Source organism: Zingiber officinale, chromosome 11B, assembly GCF_018446385.1.
Source record: "Zingiber officinale cultivar Zhangliang chromosome 11B, Zo_v1.1, whole genome shotgun sequence".
NCBI lineage: Eukaryota > Viridiplantae > Streptophyta > Magnoliopsida > Zingiberales > Zingiberaceae > Zingiber > Zingiber officinale.
The window spans coordinates 88,398,420-88,415,013 of record NC_056007.1 but is presented as its reverse complement, the minus strand read 5'-3'; the positions used below and the strand labels follow the sequence as shown (position 1 = coordinate 88,415,013).

The window sequence follows — 16,594 nt, the reverse complement described above, 5'->3', positions numbered from 1 at the left end:
GGCCTGTGTTTCTTACAAAAATTGAAAACTACCAATCGTACGAGATGATATCGTCAGAATAGGATAAATTAGATATTTTCTCAAACCAAAGTTGTAAAACAAATAGGTTCATAATATCATCCCTCTCAAAAGACAATGAACAAAAAAAAAATACACTAAAAGGATGGCTGCATAGTTTTATTTGACATGAATGATAACTCACTTAAAATTCACCATATACTTTCCTTGCCCGCCCACCTGTTTTTTTTTTAAAAAAAAAAAGAAAGAAAATCATCTTGACCACACTGCAAGTTGATTGAATACTAGGGTGTTGCAGAGATTTCATCAAAAAACAAAAGCTAAAAGTCCACAAATTTTGTGATTAACCTCATGATATAGTTATTTTATCGATAAACATAAAAATAAATCATCTTGAATTGCAAGAGTTACGTTACACCAGGATATTGACCTTCAACCCAAAGGGAGCTAAAATCAGAACATCCATAATCGACCCTCCAACAAACAAATCAAGATACGAATCCTAACTAGATTAAAAGAAAGGTCCTTCCCTGGGTATAAAAATGCTCTTGATCCTTATAACTGCCTCACATTTTACAGAATAAAGGGTCAAAAGATTGAAGGAATTCACTGTGATAGTTATTCCAACCTGCTGCAGCTGGTTAGAAAACATACAATTACATAGGGATCATCGGGTCGCTTACATTGTGTAAGTGCCGTAGGGTGTACAAAATACAGTCAAGTAATCCAAATTTTGTCAGCTTAGCGTTGGGCAGCTCCCATCAGTTCCTGTTAAGCAAGAAAAAAAATAAATTTTACGTGGTTTGCATTAAAAAGCAATTACAACCTTATCAACTCTTTTGTCAAAGCCTTTCGTAACAACGAGAGTTGTACATCAAGGGTGCCCATTAATAGAGCAACGCATCATACAGTCATATGTTTCTGTTCAAGTAACAACTTTAGCAAGTCTTGTGAACATTATTCTGGTAGGCATTGCCAAATGAAGGGAAGCAAACTTCAAAAACCGCTACCAAGTTACTTAGCAACTGCAGTTATCTTGAACTTCTACAAAATGATGATATCCCTTGGCGCACAGTTTAGGTTGCACACAGTCATAGCTAACAAGAAAATCCTCCCCATCTTATGAAATCATTTTAAGAAATAATGTGGAGAATATTGTCTTTGGTGAAGTATCTAGAACTATGACAAGCATCAGCCTTTTCTTATCTCCTGAAATCCATTAAGATATATGGGGGAAAAGATCTTCCCCAAGCAAATCCCGAGTATTGTTTTCTGCCAGTTTAGATATTGAACAGTTGTGTTCATTCTACTTTTGCCTGTGAGAATTTGGCTGTACAAGAGTAAGAATTTGGCATGAAAGTTTGCTTCCTAGAAAATTTTCCAGTCTTCCCTTTAACAGAAGACATAACCCAAAGACAAAGGACAATTAAAATATTTATTATATTTTTCATGAACATTTTCTTGAAAATAAAAATAAAAACTGGGAAAATTTTCCAAACAAACAATAGTGTACCATGCCAAAAGAAACATTCTCCCACAGTTTTGGTATCTACAATATCTCATTTCATTTTTTCTCTTTTATGGGCAGTACGAGTTCATTAGTATCTGCCAGGGTTTTTGTTTATCTCCCCATTCGTGACCTCATTCTCCTAGCTATCTACTTTTTCTTCACCAAGTTATACCAAAAAATGAGGGCATTTACACACCCACAAAATAATTCAAACACATTAACAAAATCAGCTTTGACCTGAGCAATCAATCAAAAGCCCAAGCCACATTTCATTCTAGTAATAATGCAATTAATAATTCAGTGGAAGAAAAAAAAAATCATATATATATACACACACAATCTGTCACGATTGCAAGAATAAATGTGCATTAAGAACACTTACCAAATTCCAACAATTCTGGAGGAACAAACTGCTGCAAGACTAAAATGGGATATTATTCAACCAATTGTGAGCAAGATTAGATGGATATCAACTGAATGATCCATTTGATTCATCTGGAGTTGCTTCTAAACTACCTTCATTGACTACTCTAACACTAGAAACTTCTATGCATACAGATGGTTTCTTTTCACCATGCACTTCAAGTCCAGATGTGATAGTGGTAGTATTTTCATGCAAATGAGAAGTAGAAACTTTGACATTGCTCGACAAGTCTTGGTCGGAATTTTGTGCTACTGTTGCTTTATTGAAATGATTATTTTCAACAACCAAACTCTGTGAATCCATACTGTTATTTTCATCCAATGTTCTAGGCCGTACATTGGGACTTTCTTTTGTGTTAGCTGACACTGAACTATCACTCTCAAGGTTGTTATGATTCTCACAAGGCATATCCGAATTAGCACATGCAGCTCCAGTTGTTTCCTTTAAATGATTACCTCCTAATGCATTAGATTTTTCAATGACTCCTTTAACTCTGGTTGTGATCAAATTCATTTCTATGTCAATTGCTGCAGAATCTGGAATAGCCTCACGGGCACTGATGCCCTCATTTGCAGAACTTGAATTTTGAGACACACCAGAATTCCCATTAGCAATTGCTTTCAGCTGACTAACCTTAGGGCCTGAATCTTCTGTTTTCTTAGAAGCAGCAGAATTGGGAGCAACTTTTTGCGCTGGAACAGGAGCTCGTGTAACCTTCCCATATTTGGGGGGCAAGGGCTTTCCATTGCTTGATGCCAAGCAGTTTGGGCAGTGCCATTCTGCCTTGGAGACGGCTCTGCTACCGTAAGATTGAAGACATTTCAAATGGTTTCCTTTCTCACAAGCATCACACACAAGCAGACTTTCTATGTCTGCAATCACGTTGTTGCATATTTGGCAATTTAGAGGAGCATTCATGTACTCACTTGATGGAGGCGTCCAACTTGGATGATCTGGAACCTTTGGTTGCAAAATCTTCTGCACGCTTGTAGCAATGTCATTATGATTTGTATAAAGAGCAGGTGTGTGAATGAATGCCACACCTTGAGGAGGCTGATGTGGAATATGCAGGCCTCCTTGTCCTGCTTGGATTACAGAGGACTTGATATCCTGATTTTTCATCTGATGGGAAGCTTGGACTGCATTTACACCAGAAGCTCCCTCAGACTTAATTGAACTATGATCCAACCATTTGGTTGGTTGGCCAAACCTTGCAACAGCAGCAACAGAAGATGATTGCATGGAAGAGATGGTTGAACTTTTCTTTGGTAAATTTTCAACTACAGAATAAAAGAATTTAAACATGAATAAAAAAAAAACATACGATGAGTTTATCCTAGAGAAAGAATCAAATATGGCGAAACCAACTTCCAAGCAATTAGAATAGGGAAAAGGATTCTAAGGGAAGCATACTTTATATTTCACAAGGTTTTAATAAGCAAGCACCAAGCAGTATGTTCAAACCAAAACAAATTGCAGGTGGTATATAGAGCATCTGTGGGCTATATTTTCTAAAAAAACATTAGCTACCTTAACAATAAAGCATAACATCATGGGTAAAGAACATGAGTATACATCTAGTATATAATCCTAAACAATCCCTAAATATTAATCTAAACAACCAACTGATGCATTCATATAAAAAACAAACAATTGTATGAATAATGCAAACAATATGCTTCTTGCTTGTTATTTGATGTGGCTATAAAAGGATGCAACGTGGCTCTCATTGCATAAGCCTATGATGCGCCATGAGCAGCTTATGCAGAGGCTTTTAAGAACAATGATACCCTATGTTAAATGAATGCATGACCTCGATATTAATTAATTATCATCCAAATAGAAAGGATACTACCAATCTGCAAGCAAACAATTGCATAGTGACAAGACAGGTACTGATTCCAGAAATAAGAAAGCTTCTCTTTTCTTAAACTCTGAAACATTTAACATCTCAAGGAAAAGAAACAGAAACAAGAGTCAAAGGTATTTCTTTATTAGGTTTCTGAATTAATCAAATCAATGGATTCAGGATAAAGATATAAAAACCCAAACCCACTCATGGAAAAATAGAAGCCCGAACAATGACAAATATACAGAATTCACAAAATTTGACAGATAACAGAGAAAACTAGAGTCAAAAAATATCACCTTGATCTTGCGTCACATAAGATGGCCCACTGGATCTAACATTTAATCCAGTATGTGCTGAAGGCCAACCCTTATCAAGTGGACCAGATGAATGCTTTATTTTATTAACACCAGACTGCACATTACTAACATGCAGTTGCTTCAAAGGAGAAGCAGCACAAGCTAGCACAGGAACACGAGATATAGGTGAATGAAACCCTCCAGCATCATGAGCCAACGTGCCACAAGAATCAGATTTTACACCAAAGCCTAATGGAAATTGTTGAGGTGAAAGAACGGTTGAATGCACACTTGTTTCCTTGGATTCATCCATCTATATAATTGTACCCAAAAAAAAGTAATCAGATATAGTAACTAGGCTTTAGTGGACAGTAAATCTCACATCAAAGAGAATGCCATATCATACAAAATACATGCAAATGAATCGTGCTGTAAAATCTGAAAGTAGATTATTTTGGAATGTTTTTCTTACCTAAATAACCAACTATATCATCCCTATAGCATTGAATAAAATCCTGATGTTTTACATGTCCATTTTCTACTTCAAGAACAAATTTTAAAAAAAAAATCTGATACCACATGATTACACTGATTTCACAAAGTAGCAAACTTTATATTTTTTGCTGAAGTCGCAAGAACTGAAGAAATAAAAGATGTAGCATAACATAAATGCAAATTTCTTATTAGCCAATGTGGTAAAGTATACCGGTTCCATTTGAGGAAATGAATATCTGGGAGAGAATCACTGTGCCAAGAGAGGATTAATATGTGAATACCATACAGATATGGGCAATAAGGTATGTTATAACGAATGATGCTTTGTACAAGCTTCTTTCCTTTTTCTTATGATGCTTGCTTCTATAGGAGGCAGACTCTTTAAATAAACTCTTCATAATTTTATGATTCACATAATAAGTTTGACTATTAAAGGAAAGTTCATTATTAAACCCTGCATATCCTCATTTTTTTTATTTTTTTATTTTCAAGGGAAAAAAATTTGGCTTATTATAAGGTTTTTTGAATGTTAAAGTGGTAAAGTCTTAATGGAGGAGTCACTTTTAAGGAATCACATTTGTAGCATTATTATGATTTATCAAAGGATGTTTTAAGAAAATAATCATAGTTGCTATAATTTGGTTGAAGTGAACACATAGATGCAATTCATTTCAGTTGAAAATGCCACCTTCAGTTCAGAAAAAAATGCATGAATTAATTTGAACTTGTTTATAATTTGGAAGTGGTCAGAATTTGGATGAACTGAAAATGTCTAGTATAATTCAGACAGACGGAATATACCTCCGATTAAAATGTCATCCAAGTACATAATATGTGATAGCAATTCAGATGAAATTGCATTAGAATGAAATGGAAGTTTGGTTCAGTTATCCTAAATAACCACCAAGTAACCTACAGTGTGCCGCATTCTTATACGAGCTCATGAAAGTCCTGTAAGGCAAAATCTACATGCAAATTACATGTTGGATAAAGTTTCTTAAAACTCCATAAATGAGACGCAGATGAGAGTGGATCAAAGCGCCTAAAATATGGTAAAATGAGCAGATGAGGTTGACTGAAGTACCTATGCAAAAGAAACATGTAGATGAGGGTTGACTGAAAAGCCCAAAACCCTGTTGAAGTGGTATGCAAACAAGGGTTGACCAAAAATGACAAGCCATTCAAGTGACATAACAAGGAGGATTGACTAAAATTACCTAAAAATCATTAAAATGGAAGCAAAAGAGGGGTTGACCAAAAATGTTACAAAAAACTATTTAAACCGAGATGCAAAACAGGGTTGGTCAAAGTGTCTAAAAGCTCATGATAGTAACTCACGAATGAGGTTTCAATGATATGCCAATAAAATTGTTAATGCTACATAAATGATAAGGTAAGTCTATGCTATTCAAACAAAGTGCAGATCAGGATGACTGAAATGCAATTACAACTCGTTAAACCCATATGCAGATCAAGGATGATGACTGATGAGTGGCATAAAACCAAATGAAGCTCATCAAGAAAAAGTAAATGTATGATATATAAATTCATCAATTTTTTGAAAAAGGGTAGCTTACAACAATATTCAGATATGTGATATGTCATAAAATTGAGATAATAAGCAAATTGAGAGCTCAAGGCATTCACAAAATTCTGCATTTGTAAAAAAAAAATGAAACATAGGTAAAACTGGTAGAACCAAGTATCTAGGTGGACTGAGACACCTGCAAAAGACTATATGCATATAGCATAGTTCCAAGTTTTACAAAATTCAGAACTTAAAAAAATTAAACTAGAGAAAATTAAGCTGGCTGAGATAGTAAAGGAAGACTTTGTTAGGGTTAATCTGTTACTCCAACGTAAGATCATAGTTAAAGGCCCTTAATTTCTTCTCAAACATTTTAGAGGACTGGGTAGGTATTTTGAGTTATCAAAATCGATCACTCCAATGGAAACTTCTTGATATCGGCCTCTTGAACAAACCCACCATAAACAAGCTATCCACTAAACTTGGTTGATATCAAATTTCCCTGTAGTAGCAAGGTTATAGCCAAAGAGGAAAAGATTCTTGGAGATGATAGTCATCTATTCTCTCTACTTGGTTGATTGAACCTCCCTGTACTAGCAAGGTTGTAACCAAAGTAGGGAAATTATTGGCAGATTGAACTAGTCACATTTAGAAGTTGTTTGATTCTTTGTATTCGACAATGGTAAAATATTAGCCTTTTAAAATGGATTGAATCCCCAGATTTACAACAAGAAGGTATAGTTCATGAGATTTAACCGTTTTTTAAATCAGCTTCTGACAATCCTCTTACGAGGACTCTTCAGATCGATTTGACCTGGCGTTAGCTTCTCTAAGTTGCAACTCCTAGAGAACAGTATGGGTAATGCCTAGTTCATTTCACTTTAGTTAGTCACTTTGATAAAGACAAACTAACCTTCTCTTCCTGGTAAGATAAAGTAGCAAAGAGGCGTCAAGCATCACCTTGGGCAAATTGGGGGCACAACAAATGAAGAGGACGAGACACAAGCATAACTTCAGAGCTTTTGACATCCCCACTACTTATTGCATCACCTTAGAGCTATCCTACAAAGACCTGATTCTTTAAATATCCATGGACCAATATACCAGAGTCCTGTGCTCGTGTTATACCAAGAACGTTCCACTATCTGATTGCCGTTTAACCATATTGCTCACAATTTAGAAATGATAGAAGAAAAATGACATTGGAATGAATATGGCAGTCCGCATTGGCATGTCAATCCTAAATGCCATGACAGATAGCAATCTAGTGCGAGAATACAAAATTCGAAGCTATAACAAAAAAAAAACAAAACAGAGTCACAGACTAGTCGACTTTCACCAATACTCTTCGCCCATCAATTGACTTCTTGTGAGTTATCCCATACTAATATCAAGAGCAGTTCGTCCTTATTATTTCTCAGCAAAAAGGCTAGCATTCCTCCAAGGGAATTGCAATCCTTAGCCACAGGCGAAGAATCACCAAGAAGAGAAGAAGAAATACCTTTTTCTTGGTCAGCAACAACTTCTCTGCGATCGACATCTTAGGCGGCCGGAATCCCAGACCAGGATCCTTGGACCTGCTCAGCCCGAGATCATCCGCCACGACCCTGACGGCCTCCGTTGAGAATAGCTCCTTCGGCCTGATGGCCTCGCAGATCATCACTAGCCTCTCCCTCGCCTCGGCCACCAGCGCCTTCTCGGCCGCCGTAGGCTCCTTCCCGCCGCGCATCTGTCCCATGGCCGACAAAACCATCACGATCTCCGCCACCCGCTTCAAATCTCCCTCCTCCCTCGCCCTCTTCCTGGTCTCAGGATCGCCACTCGTGGCGGGGCCTTCCTCGCCCATGCTCGAGATGCGGACCTGAAACGAGGAAACAAACCGAGAGCCATAAGCGCGCAAGGAAGAAGGATGGAGGAAACCCTAACGAGAGCGGCAGAGAGGCGAGACGAGGCGGAGAGAACAGAAGGGGGAGAATGGTTAAGTTTAAATACCAAATTGGAGGCGAGGGAGGGCGTTCGATGGAGTTTTAGTAGAAGCGATCGCGGTGGGAGCTCGAGTCGTGGGAGAGATTTGGGAAGCAGAGGGAATAAAGAGAGGGTGCGGCAAAAAGGGCTTATTTTTATTTTTATTAATTTTTAATTTGTATTTCTGTTTCTTCTCGCCCTTGCGCTTCTCCCCTGGACCCCTGTAGACCACAGAGAGTCCGATCGGATTTAATACATTGTCCATCTTCGCGAAGACCTTAGTCGTCCAGTTGAAACTGTGCACGTGGTGATCGCCAACTAATGCCAGCCGCTTATGTATCCGATCATCCGATAGAGCTGATCTAAACGGTTGCGGATTGAGGGTCCAGTCGGGTTCCCCTATCGGATTTAGCAGTATAATTTTAGCAGAGAAATAAAACAGTATTTATTTATATTTTTCAATCTAATGGGCCTCCATAATGGGCCAACTCGTTAACCCCCTCCGGTCCTTCAATGCAAATTCTAGCTTTCCAACCCCATAATTTCACAATTTGACATTTTGCCCCCTTCGAAAAGTTAAAAAGATATGTTTCTTTTCCTCCCAGGAAATACAATTATCTTAAAATTAATAGTATAAATTTCCACAAGGATCATTGAGGATTTAAATCAACCAAAAATATCTTCGGAGCTGAACAACCTTTCACTTGCCTCTTCGCTCAACAATGGCAACTGGAGCTGCTCATAGTTCAGTTGTCTGGCTGCTTCATATACTGCAATCCCGACACTGACCGAAAGATTCAAGCATCGCACATATGTATCGATCATTGGAATCCTGATAGTTCCGCCACCAAGGCATTCTGTGCTGCAATCCATCAAAGCTTGAGGGGGTAGCCCAGTAGTCTCCGAACCGAAAACTAGCCAATCACCTTTCTTGTAGGAGAAATCCTGGATGTGAGAATTATTATAAGCATTCATATCATGAGAACCAAAGTTACAGAAACAAGGTTGCTGTTGTTCAATATGTTTCTTTTCTTTTGTCAAACTGTATTCCTGGAGATAGTTTCCCTACTTGTTCTGTTAAATATTAAAGAGACAAGGATGAGCTTATTCAGTAGGCAACTCGTATCGACAAGAAGTTGTGTTCCATAGCTAGTAATTAACAATCTCAACTAACTTCAAAGAGCAAACAAGATATTTAGAGTCCTTCATATCTTAAGATGGAATATAACTTAGATTTGTTATGAGAGTTGCTGAATAAAAGTAGCCAGTATAACTACTCACAGAGTGGATATGAGTGCCTCTCTTGGTGAATGCTAAAAGCCGTTTCTCACCATCCTGATGCAAAATGATGAATGGATTAAATGTCTAAACGGGACATCATGATACTGGTGGTTAGATAAAGAAATACCTGCTGTTTGAAGTAATCGTGAAATTCAGACCAAGAGTTGTGCACTTTGACAACTACATATCTTATTCAAGAATTCATTAACAATGGAAAACTAGCCTCATCAATAGTGAGCACATTGATCTGAATAAATCAATTAATCAAATTCTATATTGACATACACAAAATCAAAAATGGAGTAAAGTAGTCCAACACATAAGCAACAACTACATAGTCCATAGAACCTATTAAGATCAGCAGTGACACTCTGAGTCTTGAATTGCAGCGAAGGAATATTGCATTGAGTTAAAGAGTGGAGATACAACGCAATATCATTTCGAAAGATAGGAAGTAAATGCAACTTCATTTTGAATGATAGGAAGTAAATGGAACAACATTTTGATTACAGGATACGGCCAATAGTCCAATCCAGCACGCTTGAGTTTGGAATCTTCTATTTTATATCCCAAAGGCTGAAAGAAAACAAGAACAAGCTAGTAATGTAAGAACAAGCTAGTAATGTGGTCCAAAGATGAGCATATGGGATTTGAAGAGATAATATCCTAACAAAATTATTAGGCTTGGTCATATAACTGATCTTAATTATACACTTTTTTAAACAATTAACAGTAGTTTAACCATGACTAACAGTATGACTATGTCTAACATCAATCTATGTGTTCTTAAAGTAATATAGATGGGTTTTTTTTTCATTCATCTCATGTAACTAAGCTTCTCTATACCGAGCTTCATCTATACCCACCCACTAGAAGTGGGCGTAGTTTGATTAATTGATTTACCAGAAAATTTTACATCAAACCCAAATCTTTTAAGATAAACACTTTCAAACCGAACCAAACCAATCGAGTCATTCAATTTAATCCAAAACATAAAAATTAATACTATATTACCTTTTCAATAATAAAAGAATCATCAAATCATACATTAAAATTCCCTATCTTCATAAATATATATCTATACATATATCCTGATTTGTTCAGTTTGATTCAATAATGTAACATTTCCCCAAGCCCAATTTTTTATTTTATCAATTGCAACTGAACAGACAAACTGAATTTTTCAACTTGGTCTGATTTGGTTTTTCCATTCTTGATTTTGAATGCCCAATCCCTGCCACCAATCTCACACAAAAAGCATGTTATAAATGATGTAGATACTTTCATGATTCAAAAATGGTTGTCAATTTTTGGTAAAGACCAAAACAGAAGAAGCAAACTGTCTTGGGTGATCAGTGGCTTATAAGAGCATGCAAGCTGTCCCAAAAAGTTTTAAATGTAAACAAAGAGACAATTGCATTACAAGGGCCACAATAAAACAATGATAAAGGTACCCTTTACATGAAGAATATTAAGCACCACCCTTACCCCAACAAGATGGAGTCCAACAGCTGAAGCAGCACATGTTCTGGCAATGGATCCAGTATTTCCAGGAATCTTCAAGAAAAACTTTTGTCAGCAAGTCATTATTTTCTCCGACTAGTTGTCCTCAAAGAAGCTTTCTATATTATGATTTATGAAGTTCTTGAATAGGTTAAGCAATTTTTAAAAGACATCATCAACTAAAGATAGTCAATACTAGGACGTCATGCATTTACATTTACAAAACATGAGAGGAAATCTTTGATAAATGAAGCATGCCATTCTTGCCAAGTACTCTTAAGGGTGTGTTTGGTTGAGAGTTATCCTTGATAACCTTGGTTATCCATCCAAGGTTATCAACGAAAACCCTATTTGGTTTAGGTAATCGATGATTCTCGAGTAATGTTCCATGCCCGACACGTCAGCAAAAGGGGCATGCAATCCGGAATCGAAAAATCTCGGAAAACTGAGGTTTTTCTTGATTCCAGGGTTAACAAAAAAATTTTACCCAAAATACCCTCGAATAAGAGAAAAAATGTGATAAAAAAGAAAATGTAAAGAAAAAAATATAAAATATAAAAAATAAAATAAAAAACTTTTAAAAAAATAAAAAACATAAAAAATTTAAAAATAGAAAAAAACATTAAAAAAAAATAAAAAATGGAAAAAAAAATGTAAAAAAATTAAAAAAACATAAAAAAATTAAAAAATATATAAAAATAGAAAAACATAAAAAAAATTAAAAAACATAAAAAAAACAAAAAAACTTTAAAAATAAAGAAAAACATGAAAAAGAAAAATAAAAAAACGTAGAGTTTAAAAATAATAATAATAATTATTATTATTATTATAGTTGGTTTTGTAATTAAGGGTAATATAGTAAAATATTAAAATAGGTTATTCATTAAAACCTTTAAAGAAATAAGTTTTTGTTGCATTACCTAGATTGAACCAAACAACATTTCGTTATGTTTTATTCCCCGTAACTTTGGTTATGTGATTACTTGGTAATTATATAACCAAGATTATACATAATAACTTGAACCAAACGCACAGTTTTTCCCTTGAGTAAATGTATTGATGACAGGACCAATTCATATGTGAAAATATGCATCACAAATTTCTTTCATGATATCCTTACACCAGCATATCAACCCTTACATTGCACATCAGCCTGGAGTGTTCAATTAAACTTTTGCAGAATTTGGAATAGGTGGAGAAATTGGATCAATAATAGACAAGCTGATCATGATTGATGGTTCATACAATTTGAGAACATTACAAATCTGGATAAGTTAGGAACATGCTTATATAGACTTAAATTGAATATAAACAACTGGGTCACCAGATAGATTAGCTAAGCAACCATTTAAAGAGGAGGGGTGAATAGAAGGAACTTAAAAATTAAAATTTTTCTTGCAAAATAAAGCAATTCAAATTCGTTAGTAGCGTAGTGCGTTCGCATAGATTGGTTGATCATGTCAAGAATGTATACGCAGAAGGAATAAGTAAAACAATTAATACAATGCTAACACTAATACTAATTTCACATGGTTAATAGCCTCGCGCTTACTCCACAGCCTATCAATTCATGAAGTGAAACACTCCCTTACATCCACTATCAACCACTGATTTATACAAGGCGGATAAAGTCTCTCGCAATCCCAATACCTTGGGATGATTACAAGTATCTCCTCTTTAATAATAAACAATAATGTAAGCTAAGGGGCGAAGAATTACAAAGAGCCTGTTGAAGAAAGTCTTCGCTTTGAATCACAAGCCGTTAGACGTTCAGCTCGAGCAGTTGGTTACAACAAGATCACACTTACTCTCATACACCCTTGATAAGTCTGACAAGCTCTAATGCTTGTATAGAGCAGCCCCAAGGGCTCTATTTCGAATTGTCTAATTGTTTGAGCAATTCTACCCATTGAGCAATCAATGACTCTCTCGTTAGTCAACTATAACCCAGTTTGATCAATTGTTGCTCAATCAAATGCATTCTAATTTCTGAACCCTAGTGCTTAGGTGACTCCCAAGTCAATTGAACGACTTCACTCTGCTACACCCTCATAAATCTATGCAAAGTTACGAGATCAATCTTGACTGACAACTATAATAGGAACTTGTTGTCCATTATTCAAAATCTTCCTACAAGCTATTAGGTAGACTAAACCCCTACTCGATGCATGCATGAGTAACGCAAGACAATCCTAACTTAAAATTTTTGTCAAACAAATCAAACCGTGATCGAACACAACCGCTTGGGACCGTCTTTGCACTAAGAACAACTGCAAGCATGCACCTGTTGTACAACAAAACATACCAAGTAGAGCTCCACCAACAATGTTGGTTAACAAAAGATCATAAATCAACCATTTATTTGCTATGATTATTCACCCAAAGAATTCTCTTTACTCATTTTACTCGCAAACCCCACGCTTCATAGGTAGAAATTACCTCTCTACAAAGGTAGTTTAGTTACAGATTATTTTTGTACTTGTAACACTGCCTTTCTGTTTCAGGGTAGACAAAAAAGCCACAAGAGTTGTTGCTTTCGTGGAATATTTCAGCTGGCTGTTTGTTATTTATAAATAAATATATTTTAATAATTCTGAATTCAACAACAGGTTTGAGTGAACATATGATTCCTAAATTTTTCAATGCAGCAAAACACATTTGCATTAGATGATGGGTTTGCCTAGTCTTGTGAGCTAGCTCCAGACAGGTTGCCTCAGATATTTAATCAACTAACCCTTATTTGTATAGTGCTTATGCTGTAGCACACAAGGTCTCCCAAGAAGTATATGAGTTACTTTTATAGGAATAATATTACACAAATAGAGTTATTATAATTTTCACAAGAAAGAGAAATAAGGCGGTGTTGTATTATCGGAATAGTTGTGTTATGGATCCATTCGACCTTGTATGGCCGGGGATGTGGCTGCGTAGGAAGCTTGAGGCACTCTTCAATAGTGCTGAGACAACATTCATACAACTTCCTCCATCAATGAAAACCTTATTGCTTGATTACCACAACGAACCAACATCTAAAAAATAGATGCCCGTCGCCAGTCTCACCTTTGACTTTTGTATTAAGAATAAGCCTAAAAACACTTGCCAAAGAAGTGTCTTCATCTTCTTACAAATCATCTTCAATACAAACTCCAAAATCAAAAGAATTTTCTTCTCTTTTTGATTTTCAACATCATCTTCATGCTCTATCCCAATAAGTAGATTCTTTTTAGGACAATTATAAGCCATATGACCTGGTTGCTGACATTCGAAACATATGCCGCCCTTGTTCTTTAACTCAGTTAGGTTCAAAGGCGGTTTAGAGTCACTTTGCTGATTAAATGAGTTGACAAATCCACCTCTTGCTTGCTGGTTGGTTTCATGAATTCTTTTATTCATCGTTGAAAGTCCAGGCTTCTTACCAAATGAATAACTTAGATACTCCTCCATATCCAAGGCAACTTGGAAAGCTTGTTCTAGGTTGTAAAGTGGTTGTCTTAATAATTGCCTTCTAATTTCATACTTTAATCGACCTTTAAACCTTGCAAGAGTTTGTCTAGGATCTTCAACAATTTGGCTCCTTGTCTTTAACTCATCGAACTTTTACATATACTCAGCCACAAGTGATTCTGCTTTAAATTAATAAGTTGATCACATGATTTGTCATAGTAATTTGTAGGCAAATACTCTTCTCGTAATTTGGCTTTCATCTCCTGCCATGAGTTGATTAGTGGTTGTCCTAATCTTCTTATGTCTGCTTCCACACCAGTCCAACATTACAGCATACACACATTTATACTAGGACTCACAAAGAACTCAAGCAACATAAATGCTAATAGATGGGCTCATTGAAAACACAAAGGACTCATAAAGACACATAGGAAACTTAAAAGACCCATAAATATGCTACATTTTCCAAGCATGGGAAATTAAAGAATATTGGAATTGTTGGCCATTTAATGCTGACTTTTGACTTCAACCCTTAGTAATTTATGAACTTTATATCATTTCCCAAGTAGGTTTATCATCTTCCAAGACATGCCAAATTAATAGTGGAGTTTTAGAATCTTCATTTCTGTGCTTATAAACTTTTAATGGAGTTTGCCGCTTGTCTCCATCAGCTTATGTTCACATTCTTGGTTAGAAAATAATTTCTAGACATCTAGACAAAAAATGAAAAAACCCAGAAGTAATAATATCATATAATGAATACGAGGAAAGCAACTATATTTCAACATGAAGAATAACATGATAAACTACTTGTAGTAAAGGAACTGGAGTTTCTTTACTGTATGATCCGACACAGCTTTTTTAGTTTGTTTAATATCTTCTGCCAGGTATTTAGTTTCTGAGCTAAAGAGAGTTTGAATTCATACCAGAGGAGAAACAAGTACTACTTGAAGAAACTTGTTTGGCGAAGTTTCACTAACAGCTCCATTAGCGCTACTGGTACAACATTTGGCATGGCCAATTTCAACTGTCAAAATATAACAAGTGTACAAAATACTCCTATATGTTAGCTCATAAAAATGTTTGAATTCAACCCAAATGAACTTAAATCGGTAACAACAGAAGATATATGTTAAAAGACCCAAATTTTTTTGTCATTTTGATTTTTAATAATAGAATTAAACTAAAATTAATGAAAATCTTAATTCTTAAAATCGTATCCCTTTCAACTTCCATAGACCTCAAGTAATGAAAAGAACCAAAAAAAAATGATTAATAGTTTTAACCATATACCCTAGGAATTGCTAAACATAACCCAAAATGAGGTTGAGATGATTTTTCTTCTCATAAAGTTTCAAGATTTCAAGCTAAACGGCTGGATTGTTTGCATAATTGTTTAGTTTAGATAACACGAAAATTAATTTACTTGGAGTCGGAATTGACTGAAAAGGGACAAAAAATGAAACATTGATCGAGTTACACTACCTAGAAATTAGTGACACTAAAAGCAGGCAGTTGCAAAGCAAGGGCAAAGTCTTCGCAATGCCAGTTATTCCCAAAATTTGAGGTTCAATTGGATGCTAACCTCGGTAGGAAAAAGGCTCCAACGATGATGAAGAATGGAAGGAGAGCGAAGCTATTTTATGAGGCGTTCGGCCCGACACCCGAAAGAGTCGACGAGTCCTGAGGTCACAGCGAAGACGATCGATGAGTAAACGGGAAGAACACGGAGGCATAGTAGGAAAAGGGCGGAGAGACTTCGGTCACCGAAGCAGGTGGAGCGCTCGTTGGCCGGCGGCCTCCATCAACCGCGGCCTCCTCCTCTACCTAGCACTAGCAGAGACGAAGGGATAAGAGTGGCAACTGGGAGTTTAACCCACTGACGAAGAGAGGCTAAATCAACCCTAAAATTTTAAAATTATAAATATATATATAGATACACACATATAATTTAATATATATAATTATATATTACTTAAAAGTATAATTGTTTACAAATGGATTCCACTGACATGTAGCAAATTAATTATCTTTCACTTTATAACAAATAAATAATACCTTCCTATCTCTCATAAATCATTCCTTATATGTCCTTTAGAGGTGGTGTGGGGACAAGATTGACTTGATTAATACGGAGTAGAATTATTATCCTAGGACCAGGATTTAAATCTTGGTAAAATTGAAAAAAAATTCTCTTTTATATTGGTTAATTATAGTTTTTCAATTTATCTTTTCATAAATAATCATAGAATTAATCGTATAAAATTACTAGAGTGAC

General features: G+C 35.8%; 2 protein-coding genes across 4 annotated transcripts; both read right to left on the bottom strand.

The window, feature by feature from the left end:
• Positions 1-553: 553 nt before the first annotated feature.
• On the bottom strand, positions 554-8,222 carry LOC122034644. Of its 2 annotated transcripts, XM_042593962.1 has the most exons (5): positions 8,116-8,222; positions 7,625-7,984; positions 4,101-4,413; positions 1,911-3,232; positions 554-786 (listed from the first exon to the last, which is right to left on the bottom strand). In XM_042593962.1, exons 2-4 carry the CDS (start codon positions 7,967-7,969, stop codon positions 1,998-2,000), a joined length of 1,893 nt encoding a protein of 630 aa, XP_042449896.1. In that variant the 5' UTR covers positions 7,970-7,984; positions 8,116-8,222; the 3' UTR covers positions 554-786; positions 1,911-1,997. The 2 variants fall into 2 exon arrangements, with proteins under 2 accessions (XP_042449896.1, XP_042449897.1); XM_042593963.1 differs by lacking the exons at positions 554-786; positions 8,116-8,222 and adding an exon at positions 815-1,348 and having other exon boundaries at positions 7,625-8,104.
• A 372-nt stretch (positions 8,223-8,594) lies between these two features.
• Positions 8,595-16,221, bottom strand: LOC122034675 (putative tRNA (cytidine(34)-2'-O)-methyltransferase). 2 transcript variants are annotated; one of them, XM_042594001.1, is made up of 9 exons: positions 16,084-16,221; positions 15,902-15,999; positions 15,243-15,343; positions 10,858-10,926; positions 9,887-9,945; positions 9,655-9,746; positions 9,497-9,549; positions 9,370-9,423; positions 8,595-9,033 (listed from the first exon to the last, which is right to left on the bottom strand). In XM_042594001.1, exons 1-9 carry the CDS (start codon positions 16,119-16,121, stop codon positions 8,755-8,757), a joined length of 843 nt encoding a protein of 280 aa, XP_042449935.1. In that variant the 5' UTR covers positions 16,122-16,221; the 3' UTR covers positions 8,595-8,754. The 2 variants fall into 2 exon arrangements, with proteins under 2 accessions (XP_042449935.1, XP_042449936.1); XM_042594002.1 differs by lacking the exon at positions 9,655-9,746 and having other exon boundaries at positions 9,497-9,557; positions 16,084-16,188.
• Positions 16,222-16,594: the final 373 nt, after the last annotated feature.

Coding starts and splice junctions, on each gene's coding strand:
- LOC122034644 (XM_042593962.1), bottom strand. CDS start 7,969: ATGGGCGAGGAAGGCCCCGCCACGAGTGGCGATCCTGAGACCAGGAAG. Junction 4,414..7,624: donor TGTTGCTGACCAAGAAAAAG/GTATTTCTTCTT, acceptor ACAATTATATAG/ATGGATGAATCCAAGGAAAC. Junction 3,233..4,100: donor TTATGTGACGCAAGATCAAG/GTGATATTTTTT, acceptor TTTATTCTGTAG/TTGAAAATTTACCAAAGAAA.
- LOC122034675 (XM_042594001.1), bottom strand. CDS start 16,121: ATGGAGGCCGCCGGCCAACGAGCGCTCCACCTGCTTCG. Junction 10,927..15,242: donor TAGTACTTGTTTCTCCTCTG/GTATGAATTCAA, acceptor TTTTTCTTGAAG/ATTCCTGGAAATACTGGATC. Junction 9,550..9,654: donor TACTCCATTTTTGATTTTGT/GTATGTCAATAT, acceptor TAAGATATGTAG/TTGTCAAAGTGCACAACTCT.